The sequence below is a fragment of the Halichoeres trimaculatus genome, unplaced genomic scaffold (genome assembly GCF_033239565.1).
Source record: "Halichoeres trimaculatus isolate MK-OKI-2021-1 unplaced genomic scaffold, fHalTri1.1 fHalTri1_scaffold_6, whole genome shotgun sequence".
NCBI classification, from domain to species: Eukaryota; Metazoa; Chordata; class Actinopteri; order Labriformes; family Labridae; genus Halichoeres; species Halichoeres trimaculatus.
Window position 1 is genome coordinate 23,198,150 of NW_027437184.1, and position 13,868 is coordinate 23,212,017.

At 42.1% G+C, this 13,868-nt stretch overlaps 1 protein-coding gene across 1 annotated transcript in view; it reads right to left on the minus strand.

The window, feature by feature from the left end:
• Nucleotides 1–13,868, minus strand: part of LOC141791504 (roundabout homolog 2-like) — a 99,417-nt gene that overhangs the window by 6,509 nt on the left and 79,040 nt on the right. The window contains exons 15-23 of the mRNA XM_074672037.1: nucleotides 8,667–8,791; nucleotides 8,390–8,561; nucleotides 7,249–7,425; nucleotides 6,277–6,303; nucleotides 6,075–6,114; nucleotides 4,360–4,487; nucleotides 3,460–3,732; nucleotides 2,500–2,662; nucleotides 553–810 (exon numbers count right to left, since the gene is read on the minus strand). Of these exons, the coding sequence (XP_074528138.1) occupies nucleotides 553–810; nucleotides 2,500–2,662; nucleotides 3,460–3,732; nucleotides 4,360–4,487; nucleotides 6,075–6,114; nucleotides 6,277–6,303; nucleotides 7,249–7,425; nucleotides 8,390–8,561; nucleotides 8,667–8,791 (1,363 nt within the window). The remainder of the gene's footprint in view (nucleotides 1–552; nucleotides 811–2,499; nucleotides 2,663–3,459; nucleotides 3,733–4,359; nucleotides 4,488–6,074; nucleotides 6,115–6,276; nucleotides 6,304–7,248; nucleotides 7,426–8,389; nucleotides 8,562–8,666; nucleotides 8,792–13,868) is intronic.

Consider the following 13,868-nt stretch of genomic DNA (forward strand, 5'->3'; position numbering starts at 1 on the left):
GCTGGTGTGTGTTGTGCTAACACAATGGAGTTGTAATTGGACTGGATAAAGGATATGTGGATGGGCAGGGCTGTCACCAACATGCCCGTTATCTCCCCCACAGCTGTCCGCCATGATGGCTCACATCCCGCCATGGAGGAGAGGCATGCATAATTACCAACTCTGTTTACTGATGTCAGAACAGCATGTTAGACTAAAGCCAGTCATTAGCCTCCAACACGTGTCACCACTGACTTGTCAAGTTTTCCAACGCTCCATCAAAGGTGTAATCAATGGAGATGTGTTTTTATCGCTCTGAAGAAACAGAGACTGCAGATTTGAGCTGTCACATGTAAATACCAGCTTATAAGACGCTCAAACATTAGCTATTGATATGCAAAACCCAAACTATTCACAGAATAAAATGAATTAGATTACAGGTATCTTCTGCTGTGCAGAGCAAATTGCGAAGCACACACACTGAATGATCTAATGGTTCTTTTTGTGCCGAAAAACACATCAAATCAGAGAAGTCAGGGAGCTGAAACAGAGGTTGCTTTGAGAGATTCTTACCACGCTTGCTTAGCCACCTCATACTGGTAAGCTCTAGTCAGCTCATCCAGGTGGGCCTGCAGAATGGACTGCATCTCTTCATGATGGGCAGAGCTGAGAGAGGAAGAGGAGGGCTGGCCAAATGTTGCAGCTCCGGGGGAAGAGGATCTTCCTCTAAGAGGAGGGGTGGGGCCTCTCTCCTCCTCAACATCATTGTCCAGGTTCTGGTGGCGGTAGGCCTGGACGGACATGGGAGGGGCCCAGCTGTTGCTGTCGTACCTGGCAACGAAGGCAAAACGATTAATGAATACTGAGTGAGAAAGTTTGGTGTAGAGATCAAATATCTTTTGGCAACCCCCCATTGACGATTCTTATATCCATACTTAATATCAGCCTGCACAACGTTTTACTATAAGACACCAGAAAAGTTAACTTATGAAGGAACAGATATTGACTGAACATAAAACTGTATAACTTTTTTTTTAACCCTGCTCCATTTTTACCTCCACCAAGGAGGATATGTTTCTGGGAGAGTTTGTCTGATTGTCTGTGAACAAAACTCAAAAGTAACAAACGGATCTGGATGAAATTTTCAGGAAATGTTCAAAATAGGATAAGGAAGAAGCAATTAAATTTTGGAGGTGATCTGGATCACCATCTTGGATACAAGATTTTTTAAAGAATTCTTTATCATTGTGAGATGAGGTCGTTTTCACCACATGTGTATATAACTCCATGATAAATGGTCGGATTGCTTTGCAAAACAATACAAGACAAGGTCACCATCATTTCTGATATATGTAAAAGTACGATCCAGATTCTGGCAATATTCTGGATACTAAGATCCGGAACATGAAATATGTACTTGGTCATCATAATTTTCAACACTGTCAGGTAACAAATTATTGTACAAACCTGCAACTAACACCAAACTGTACAAGACAGTCTGCTGAAAGGGAGTATAACATTAAAATAGGACCAAAGTGTTGGTAACCATCACAATATGCTTGGTGAAGGACTGCGCTCTCTGAGTGTTTTTTGAGTTTGAAAATTTAACCTTAACAGAGTGATTGAAAAATAGTGATGACTAACAGAAAGCCACTTATGCTGCCAGCACAACAATGTTGTTTTCCAGTTTGAATGTATTTAAAATAAGTTTTCTGTGTTGTTCTAAAAGATGATCAGTGGAGCATTCATGTATTTTAATGGCACTGATGTTTTGGAGACCATATTTATGTACTTATGGCCTTTACAATACTATTTTACTGCTCAGGTGACTGCTTATTTTTCACATTTTAGAATGAGAAACAGGAATTGAACTATAAAAATATTGTCACTACTTATCAAAATAATACCCTTTCCCCCCTCAAATTGAAAAGTCACTGTCACATCACTCAATAACTATACTGAGTCAGGAGGTCAAGGCTCTGTTTGACCCTTTGATGACTCTTGTCATGAATTTGCAACATACCCTGTCAGGTCTTGTCGCAGCTGAAAAGACCTTTATGTCCCCAAAATGCCTATTGATTTATACTGTACACATACAAAGGGTCATATCAAATACACCTTATTTCGATATATTGGTCAGAGGGTGAACTTATTATATCAATATAAATAATAAAACGTATTTATAACTATTGTGTATGTTCTCTATGCAACTCAATTTAGCATATGTAAGAATGCAAACATACACACACGCAAAAAGTTATGATGGTAAAGTAATTCAGGCAGTAAGGAGTTAAGCATCATAAGCAGAAGCAGAAGCTACCCGTCTCAACCTCTTGTTCAAGCTCTCTGATAAAGAAGAAAACACACACATAACGAAAGAGACACACACACCCACACACGGCACAGGTGCAGGATATTGTGACCTCTGTGTTTGCATGTGTTTCTCCCGTCGATGTGTGTTTTTGTGTTTGTGTGTGTCCGTTCCAGGGCAGAGATTGATGAGATATGAATGTGTCTCACCCTCCGCCGTGGTTTTCCTGAGGGTAGCGGTCAAGGTCAACTTCGGTACCAGGGAGAGGGTGCATGGGTGGGGGAGGCAGGGGAATGTTCGCCCAACATGTCCCATTTGATTTAGAGCCCTTTGTTCCACCCTTCACCTTCTTTTTCTTCCCCACCTTTGCACCTGGGTTAAAAAAAAAGGAGGAAGTTTAGACGTGTCTTCAAAACACTGAAATCCCCTGCACGACAACATCTCTCCACACAGAGTTCACAAACAGACACAGCTCTGTCTTGAAAGCTATCATCTATCTTTCTTTTCCACCTGGACTTTTTTCTCCCGCCTAGTGTTGGTTATTTCTCCTTTTGGTATCCTGACAGCACATTAGGACTTTTTCTAAATGTTGACATTTCCTAAAGAGGCATCAAAACCTGCGGCAAACCACTTTAAGCTGCTTTCATACAGCTTGCTCTACTTTATCTCTGGTGAGTCTGACATTTAACTGAACACATGGCCTATTGTGCAAATAAAAAAAGAGACATAAATGCCTCCATGACTTTAGTAAACGTATATTCACTGCATAAATAACACTAAGGGATTTTTCCGCCATCTCTAATCAAGTTAAAGCAAAGAAATGCGTCATGATTGTGTGACATTTCTGGGGCTAGATGAGCTCCCAGGGTAGAATTGTGATGAAGACAGAAGAGTAATTAAGAACATTATCCTAAGGGTCCATTTTCAGTGAATATGTAAATAAATTCCTCCTTTTCCTTTTGCACTTTCAATGGCTTTGGTTTGCAAACTCCCTAGCGGTGATTTTCCTGGAAGAAAAGCCCCACTACCTGTCATTCTGTGGCAAATGTTGCTTTTATTTGCTATCCGAGCACTGCTGCTCTCCTGGGGGACCAGAGATACATCATAAGAGAACAAACATCCTACCACAGAAAAACAGAATTTATCTCTATCTTCATGGTGGCTCCTACCGCTGCCAGGGCGTCTGTCGGTTAGCGAGTAGCCCAGGTTTGCCATCTCCTGCTGGGCTTGCAGGGACGCCTTCCAGCGTGGATCTGGCCTGTCCACAGCCAGCTCATGGAAGCTGTTGGACTGGAGTATCTGCGTGGTGGCGTAGGGGGTGGGCTGGCTGACTCGCGCAGGGCTGCTGTAGCCTGCCTTGCCCATGAAGTCAATACTGCTGTAGATGGCACCATCTGACAGCATGGTGCCCGTTTTCTCCACTGCGGCGGACGGTAAAACATCTGAAACAAAAGCGGATTGAAAAGGGAAGAGGGATCATGGAGAGTTGAGTTGACACGAAGTTAACGATCTTTAAGGTCATTAACGCTCCCTGCTGCTCTGGCGCTCGGTATTAGTTAAATACCGGTCTCAAATGGACTTGATATAAATGGAAGTGATTATCTACGACCATAATTAGCATGCAACACGCTGTGGGAGCCCGGTGCACTGTTCACGAGGGGGATATTCAAACAGCGCTAACCTTCAGCTCTGCTGTCATACACGCACAAATCCTGGATCTCAGCAGGGTTCCAATTGGCTGAGCGAACATGCAAACACATGATGCAACACGTATACTTAACTTTTAATTGTATAAACCTTGAAAACACGCACAGTGGTAGAGATTCCAGAGGACTTAATGGCGAAAAGTATATGCAAATACCATTAACTCAAGCCAAATATCAAGCTTGTCAAATCAAATTAGCAGAGCAAAGCCCTCAAAGGCTTTTTTAATTTGTGTGTATGTGTGCTTGTGCGAGTCTGTGTGTCCTGTCACCGCGCTTCCCGATGAATGAGCATCAAAACTGTCCATCCAGGCATTGCTAAAACGGTATTTCCTATCACCCCCAGACCCTGTTTATGTGTCTCACCTCCTCTGCCAAAGTTGCTGCCGCCCTTCGGACTTCCTAAGCCCCCGTTAGCAGGGAGACTGGTGGAAGGCCAGGAGTCAGCCAGCCAGGGCAGGCCTTGGTCGCCTGCTTTCAGGAGTCCTGGACGGCTGTCGAGAGGATATTTGTGGAGAGACAAAGAGATCGAGGAGAAGAGAGGAGAGGGGGTAAGACGGAGTTAAATCACCAGCCTGCACCGTAACAGTATTGCTCATTTTCTTCCTGCTGCATCAACAACAAATTGATGTGAAAACTCATTCAGCATATTCTCGCCTGTGGAGCAGCCTCCCTGCGCACACAAGCGACAATAAACAACAGAGAGACATAAAATGGCAAGTCTATAAATCAGACTTCTGCCTCCCCTTAACTCTACCACCACTGCGAACTCTCCCCGGAGATACAAGGCAGGCCTAAATACACACTAAATCCACTTTAGAGCCTTAGCACAACACAAATTTACATTTTAAATTGAGAATCATGGACAGCCTCTGGCAGATCGGCTACACTGCTGCACTGTCTCCATAGCAACACAGACAGCAAAAGCCCATTAGGTGGTTTAGGGAAAGCTACCGTGTCATTTTGTCTTAGTGAAATACAATGCTCATGAATGCAGGCTTTGACTTCAAGGTAGGAAAGTTGTGGGCGGCAATTCAGGGAGAGAAGAAAAAGGCAATTTTACAACCTCTTTGTATCGGCTGCTGTAAGGACAGCGCAACATCCACTCGCCACATGCTCTCTCCTCCACATATGTTTGCTTAACATGTAGCCACGCTGAATTTTTCCACTGAATCTGGCTCGCCAAGTGTCAGGGGAATTGTTCACAGCTGACTTAGTGATAGCTCAAAGGTGTTCAAACAATTACATCAATAATTTCCATTTTAAAACACACAGGCGCACACATATATTTGCATATATTTACTTAACAACACATGCAAACACTGATACAGTCACACAGAAAGGAGGACAGTGGGAAAAAGCACACTCATGCACACCAGAAGGGTCAGGCAAGAAAGCAAGTGTTTATTTTTAGTCCATTATTTGCAACATTTGTTCTAGCTCTGGGCTTATGTGCTCGCTAAGGTGTGACAAAAAGGAAAGAAGGAAGAGGGAGGAAAGAAAATGAAGATTCTTTCATTTTCCGCAAAGCAAATTCACCTCTGTCTCTCGCTGTTTCACTACACTTTGATATTCAATGGATGCCGAGGTAAGCTTTCACTTCTCTTTGGGCTTTTAGAGGAGGCAGCAAACTCTCCCAGAGTGGAGTCTCAAGGTTGAACACTTTGTTGTTCAAAACCCATCACAGTGTACTGTACGTCAAGCTTTTTCAAACAGCACATTCATCACCCCCCCCCTCCCACGACCTCTCACTCTGCCAACATCCTTGCATGAACTGAGAGCCAGCCGCTGAATAAAAAACAGCAGCCCACCTGTGTTAATTGGTAGCACTCATTTCAAAGGCGTGATTAATGATTTCATCAAGTGTACATCAGTGCAAATCATACACTGATATGAGCAAGCAGGGGCGAATATTGGAGCATGTATGCAAATTCCATTCATCATGAAAGAACTCTTCATTACAGGTGATACAATGGGCTCCTGTCGGGGAGAAATCAGACTGAGCTCTACGCTAAAATGTCAGCGGGAAAAGCACTAGCTGCGGGGTTCCTTGGTTTTTGGAAGTAAATTTAAATTCTCACCTCCCGTTTCTGATCAGGCCTCGGTCTCTTTGGAAAGTCACTTGTGGAGAAAAGAATGAGGAATGAGAAACAATTAAACCACAATTATTTTGTCTGGAAATACACAGCAGCACCATCAGTTTGAATGACTCATTAATTATAGCTGTCAGAGGCGTAGGCAGCCATATTCCTGTAATATTTACAATACAATTTAAAGGCATACCTGCACGGGTAAAGGTGAAAGACTGAACTGCAAAAGAAAAGACAATGAAGACAGAGCGTCACAAGCTTAAAATCAAAACCAAGGTACAATACAGATGATTACATTTTGATGAAACTCGCGGCAATAATGCATCAAAACACTTCTGCAGCATTTTCTGCATTACTCTGATTGCCCTGAGGGCTGAAGTTGAAATGAAGGTTACACAGTTGACCCCCTTTAGCCTGGGGCCTCTGCAGCATCATCATTTCATTTATTTAGTTCTGAGAAATTACAAACTGGGGCATGATGGGCTGTCTTAAAAAGAGTAGAATTAAAAGTTAACTCTTATATGAACTGCTTGAGTGTCGAAAACATTACACTTTGAAATCCATTATCACAAGAATGTTACACAGTTTAAAAAAGCCTAAAAATTGAGCCAAGATTTTCTTTAACATGAAAACGCTTAAGAACAAAACCAGAGCTCAATATAAGAGTGAAGGGATCAGAGAGGCAGCGTTCAATCATGTAAATCCCCTTAGAATCAGGAAATCACTGCACCCTCTCCCCACGTCACTACAATACCGTACACATTATGTTAATGGCCTGGCGCTATATGCTTGACTCACAGAGGGACGAGAATATTTCATATGTTAACCTCAGCGCGCTTCGTGTTAATGTGCAAACAACACCAGCCATGGTCTGGTAATGGAAGGGGATGTTAAATTACTTATCTTGCATGAATGTATTAGAGTGTTGAGGTGCTGTGCTGATGGAACTCAGCACAGTCGATGCACATCAGTGCACACTGAATTAAAGTCAATAGGGCCTATTTCCATCTGAGCTGAATATATTCCCTTTGTTCTGCTTTTTAGTCGTCTCGAATGGAGTCGCATCTGTGATGACATCAGCTTCCAGTGGAGGGAGGGAGACCCGGTGTGCTTTGAGATTCTGTGTTGGTGCAGAACCATGTAAATTGATTTTCTTTTTCCTTACCTGCATAGTTGCTTAGTCCCTTCCTCTTTTTCCTCCTCCAGTACAGCCAAGCACTGAAGCCCATGAGGACAATCCAGCAAGCGCCTCCCAATCCAGCTATAAAGGCTGGTTGCTTGACCACGTCTGAAATGCTGTTGTTGCCCTCTGAACCCGTCATTATGTCCCGCAGCTCCGCACCTGGGGGCACAATGCACCAACACACAATTTAAAAAAGGGAAAAAGGTTGAGTGTGTGGATCTATTCAGTTCATTGTGTTCACAAAACCTTCCTACTGAGAAAAAACAACAACAAAAATCTGCTTGATTACAACTGCAGAATGGGTCAAAAGGTTTTTCTTTGTGCTTTTTCTCAAAAAGAAGCTGTTTTAAGGAATGATTCACTGGGGAAACATAGATCACAAAAAAGCAACATCGTGGGAGTGTAAAGGTAATAAAAGCAAAATATTTTTAAAGAATAAAAATAAAAAAACAGCATCAGTGCATCCAATATGTAGGCAGAGTAAATCAATTCAGCAGTGCACTTATCAACTTGAGCTGCAAGACACAAGATTGACAGAGCAGCTCTGACAGAGTTTGATTTTCTGTTGCGGCTACTGTGCTGTGAAATTAGATTCACAGTCTCCTGCAGGAACACCCCCCTCTGGCCCCCAACCTCGCCCCCACCCTCATCATTAAGCTGCGGTCCACAGGCCTGTGTTTCCCCTTTTCGCTGTGCGTTAAGGGTGTTATTATATATCAGTCAAAAGTCACAGATGAAGAGCATCTGGCCGGGGCTCCCATATTGATTCTGGGCTTATATACTCTGGGCATCCTTTAGCCGTTTGATAAGATGTGATAGTCTGATAAGCTCCTACAAAAACACTGTCTACTTTGTTAGCGCCAGCTGCCCACATATTGAAGAGGATTATTGATATGGCTAACAGTACTTGGCAGTGTTACCAGACACTACCCTTAATGAAACGCTATTGATTTCTCAGTGGACGTCTGCATTTGTAAAGCGCAATCTTCTTTTTTTCAAGTGCAATAAATTGATAAATCATTTTTCTAGACCCCCGTATCTGTGAAGGAGACCCAGGTCCCCCATTATTAGGTCTTTTCATTTGACTCCAGGTTTGCCGTGTGAGTGTGTGTAAGTGGATTACCCAAGATGATGAGCTGAGGTTTGCTCTTGACCCCCACCCCGGCGCTGGTGCCTGCAGCCACCTCCACACGGTACTGCACACCAGCCTGCAGCCCCCCAACCACCACTGAACGGATGGTTGCGTCCACAGACTTATTGACGTGAAAGCGGGTTTCGTTGGCCAGACACCAGATCTGACGGAGACAGACACAGCAGACAGAATTCATTGAAGGCTTTTACAGTTCATTAATAAAATATATACTTTGATACAGTGTTTCAGGTGCTGGGTCTGATGTTACCTTGTACTCCTGGATGATACCGTTCTGCTCGTCAGAGGGGGGAGGGTCCCATGACACGCTGATGGATGTGCTGTTATGGCTCCCGACTGTTGAAACTGTCACTTGCTCTGGGGGTGCGCTGGGTGCTGGTGGCGTGAAAGGATTTAAAAAGAGAGGAAATATGAGCTGGAACAGAATAAAGAGTGTAACCCATTGTTTTAAGCAGAACAAGTGTCTCTCTGTTTTTTTTTTTCATGCTAAAAGAAGGATTTGTCTCACCCACTTCCTCAATTCATATTCATAGAACAAGCCATACAACAAAGTACTTTTCAAGCCAGTGTAGCAGATGGCTAGCAAAGCACTTCATCTCAATTTCATATTTTAATGGTAAAATGTTTGCACATAACCAGGATGCACTTGGACCTTAAAATACACCATTCTTCTATTTCGCTCATTTTAAAAATCTATTATCTTACTGGCATCACAAGTTACACGAACTAAACATTTGAGGGCCAACTGCACTTTAGTAATCGCATAAATCACAACCGTTTCAGGCAGAGTAGAAAGTTAAAACATGAGTTAAAGTCTTCCTGCCAAGAACAAATGGCCGAGCCCAGTAGCTAACATCACTTCCATAATGGATTAAAACCATTATGACCGCACGTAAATGCTTCCAGAGTAGCTGTATTCAATTTTGCATATCATATCTGGATGAAAATGGTCCATCTCCGCTGCCTGTAACGAGGATTCTGAGATGGTCAGCAGACAAGCTTTGCCTTACGGTGCCAAATTCAAATCCGCTCGTTTAACGGGTCATTTTTTTAAATGTATCAATCTGTCCTGATGACCAGCACGGACAGATCTGTGATTTAAAGAGGCTGCAGGCAAACACCGTGGCCATGCAACTGAGCACATCATCAACTCTAACCAAATGGGCTCCACAACCGCTCTGGGCACATAGTTTCTCGTGATTCCAATTAAAACTATCATTATGTTGTGACCGAGTGGATGAAATAACTACTCGGAACCCAATTAAGGAGCTGCAAAATAATAATGCTATCTGCAGTGTAGTGTAAGCAAGGCACTGAGAGACACAGCAGTGCAGGAAAGCCAAAGCAGGTGGGCCGTGACAGGAATTTTCTTGTTTGCCACCTGGCTAGAGAGCAATGTGGTGACTGTGACTTAACTTCTCCAGATGGGATTGGCTCTCTAATTGGCTGGAGTGCACTGCAATGAATGTGCTCACAGAGAAACAGTGAGACAACACAAAGCAGTGACTGTACTGGGATGGAGATTAATAAAACCAAATGATAAGCATAAGATAATGTCAGCAAAGTTAACTTTGGTGCTTAATGGTTGCAAAATTACTTTTTTTTTTTCAAGGCTGGAAATGAACTCCAATAAATGATTTATTCAGTGTCTAAAAGAGAAACAGATGTAGCATGATGACACAAAAGTAGAAAGGCTGGCAGTTTCAGCAATAAAATCAGCCTTATTTGACAAACTGTATTTCTAATATATTTATCAAAATGACTTTGATGAAACCTGTGAGTAAATGCTCCGTAAAAAGCAAAAGAAAAGTATAAATGCTGACATGGTTTCAACACAGTGTCATAGGCATTTCATACCTATCCTAGATTCAAGTGTTCATTGTATTCATATACAATCGTTCATCCATTTAGTTTTTTTAAAGTACAGGCCTGGTTGTAAAGTCTAAAATGATGATCCAAAAAAGTGAAGCTTTTGCTTTTTTTTTTGTTATCTTGCTCTAATGTATGTTAGAAACCGTCATAGCAGCTTAACATAATTCACAGCCAAAAATTCCTTTTTTCTCACAGTTGTGTTTTAGAAAACCTTTATTTCAGTCTCTTTCTGAAATACTTGGTTTTAACTGCTGCCCCTTAAGACTCACCACTCCATAAACCCCCTCCCCTCTGACTTGCCATCCCTCTGGAAACCTGCGAGGGGCAGAGCTGTGCCTTGGTGTTTGAGGCCCGCCCTCTAACATTTCATAAACCAGTCAAGAGTTTTTAATGGTGTGACCTCATCATTTCAGCAGCTCTTGTGGAGATGTTGAGCTACTTTCCAGAGCAGACCATTTAGAGCAGTTTACAAACAGAATCAGGGATTTCTACAACAAATGAACATGTTGGTATTTTAAATTGCGCATGAACATCCAGCACTGTTTCTTTGTATACACACTTAAGATATGGGAAAGCATGATACACACTCTTAAAGCCTTGAAAAGTCTATTTCTTGCAAATTTACTCCTCAGTGAGAAACTCTCCTAGCAGGGTTTTAACCCAACCATGTTCTGGGTGATTACGGAATATCTTCTCAGCTCTTTTCAGCTCTAAAGTGCAACACAAAGAATTAACCATTATCGTCACTAATAATCTGATTTTACTTTGTGGGTCGTAAAAAGGTTTTAGTGTGAGAATAACACAATTTCAAAATCAGCTACAAACTCCTCACATTGCCTTTAAGTATTTGCTGAGACATTAACTAGTTTGGATGAAAATGGCTTTTAGTGGGGAGAAAATTAGTGCACCTCTCTGGTTCATCACTGTGTAAGCAATAAATCATTTTTGTTGGCCAAATTGAACTAAATCAAATCATGAACCAGAATAAATCCAGGGAAAGAAAACAAGAGCTTCCAGTGGAGCGCAAAGAGAGTCAAGTGTTGCATTTTCTAATTAACTAAACTTCACTCTGGAACAGTTTGTTTATCATTTGTCTTTTTAAATCTTATTTCATGAAAAAATAGTGATAGAAACCAGAGTCAGGCTGCATCTTCCAGATGCTTTTTGTTTTTAAAGCACATGAACACAGAATAATGGCTTTGACATAAAAGAAAAATGTTCGGTTGTGGAAATAGCACATCTGGACTGTCACAACAATCCTTGGGCTGAGGCAAAAAGCTGTTGTTTTCATACTCTTTTTTTCCCTTTTTGAATATCTTTCCTTTCCAAAAAAAGGATAAGCAGACAGCGTGAATACAAGCTCAATCCAGTAAGTGGCAGTTTAAATCTTCTTATTTGAAATGTTTTGTTGAACACTGCTGTTACATCCTGAATTCTGCCTCACACAATAGCTGCTTCAGACAATTCCCACGAGACAAGAACGAGCGTAATATCAGCAAGTGCTACACACTGTATGTGGATGTGAGTGGAATGACGAAGTAGGAGGGAGAGTCATGTTCAGTTTTACAATGTTCACTACCATTTTCACCAGAAATGAGACATCAAAAAGGACATGTTTTGCTTCGCTAATGTGATAGCAACATCCTGGTGAGTTTTAAGGTCAAATTCCTCAAAAGTAATTCAGTGTTGAGCAAGTTTGAGAAGCTCGTCCAGCCAGTCCAAGGTTTACATTAAGAGAAGAATGGAAGTATGAAATGTAGTTCTGCAACTTCTGCATATCCCTGAGGATGAATATTGGCTGCAATACCAGCAATAATGACTCAGGAAAACATTGCAATTAATGTACACAACAGCAGAAAAGGTCAGAGGGTATGTTGTTGATAATATGACTAATACTGATATTTGGACTCATGGACACTGCAGAGTAATTTAGAGCAATTAATGCCTCTGGTGTCTGAGGGAACATTTCAGTTTTTAGTCACAGCTGTGCAATTAAACAAAAGGCACTTAAGCTGCTTAATGTCCTGCTATATAAAGTGCTAAACATAACCTGTTATGCAAATGAGTGCATCAATTAAGCTAATTAATTCAGGAATTAGCAAACATTTCAGTGTCTACCTCACTGTCCCCACATAACACCCATGTAATGTTAAATCAAATCTATCCAGGCAGGGTCAGGAACTCCATTCCACACAGGATGGCCCTGTCTTTTCTCCTCGCTGACCCTCAGTATATCTTCATTCAGCAGCTCTTCCTGCCTGGAACTTTGGCACACAGCAACATCTCCTTTGATCTGAGTAGTGGATCCTATTGACGACAGTTATGACAGTGAGGTCACAGAGTCTGCAGCCTCTGGCCACATTTCTCCCCCTAACAACTCATCGAAGGACTGCGAGGGTCATTAATCTTGATACACAATTTCACCCTGTATGCAGTTGGAGACATCAGCTGTTTTGACCCCAAAGACCCCAAAGACGCCCTCTGGTGCATTTTCACAAAGGCACTGCCACATTCCCAATCTGGCTGTGATGGATATCGAGTGTTTTTGCTCAGAAATCTGCAGAGCAGCACAATTTGGGGCTCTGGAGTATCTGCAGATCAAGCCAATTTTTTCCTGCACCATGATGCCTCATTTCCAGGATCCCAAGTAGCTAGGGCTTGTCCTGCGGTCTGCAAAGACCTCTCCTGATCCTGTGTGGCCATTTTAATTGGGCTATGGTGAGCTGAGTTTCTCTTTTTGTACCAGTGGTGTCCTCTGTTCATGCACCCCCCTCTTTCATTCTCCTACTGGGAGGAAGAAGCATTAATGGTCTTCAGTATGACTTTCTCCCAGTACGAGCTGCGTTTACACAGACCAGCTGATGCAGCACCTGAATCCAGGGACATACAAAAAGAGACAACGCCCTCCAACCACAACTTAACTTTTAGGAAATAACCCTCAATTAACACTTTTTAGTCCAATGAACAAACACAAGGCAGATGACTTTGTTTTTCCGTTCTCTTTTTGAGGTTGATCACATGGTCTTTATCTGTACATGCAGTATGATCTGCAGAATATTGTGTTGAAACAAAAGGTTAGTAAGTGCTACTATCACAACTTGTTTTGGACTTCCTGGAATAAGCTATCTAGGACTTCCTGGAAAAAAATATGGACTTTGAGTTAAGGTGCTGAAATCATTAGAGATTAGATTATTAGAGATGTCTGGATATTGCTTGAGGAGAAAAGACAACAGCTACTTAGCTCGATCGACAACAGATCCATATTCATATCAATGGTTGTTGTGCTACCTGCTGATAAAGACTGACTAATGGGGTTGAAAGAGCTGGGCAAAGTAAATGAGCCGTGATTGTTTTTTGTAAAACCTTTAGAGGTTCATTTTAGCAGTGGAGTAAGCTATGTTTACAATTAGCAATTAGCTACTCCTCTATCCAGTTTACTTCAAGGCATACACAGAAGTATCCTTGCACAGATAGGACAATAGTCAGGCAATCTGAGTTTCTAGTAACCATTTTGGTCAGGAATGCTCATAGTTAGGGTCCTCACCCAAAGGAAGAGTTCACTTGACAGACTAGACCCTGC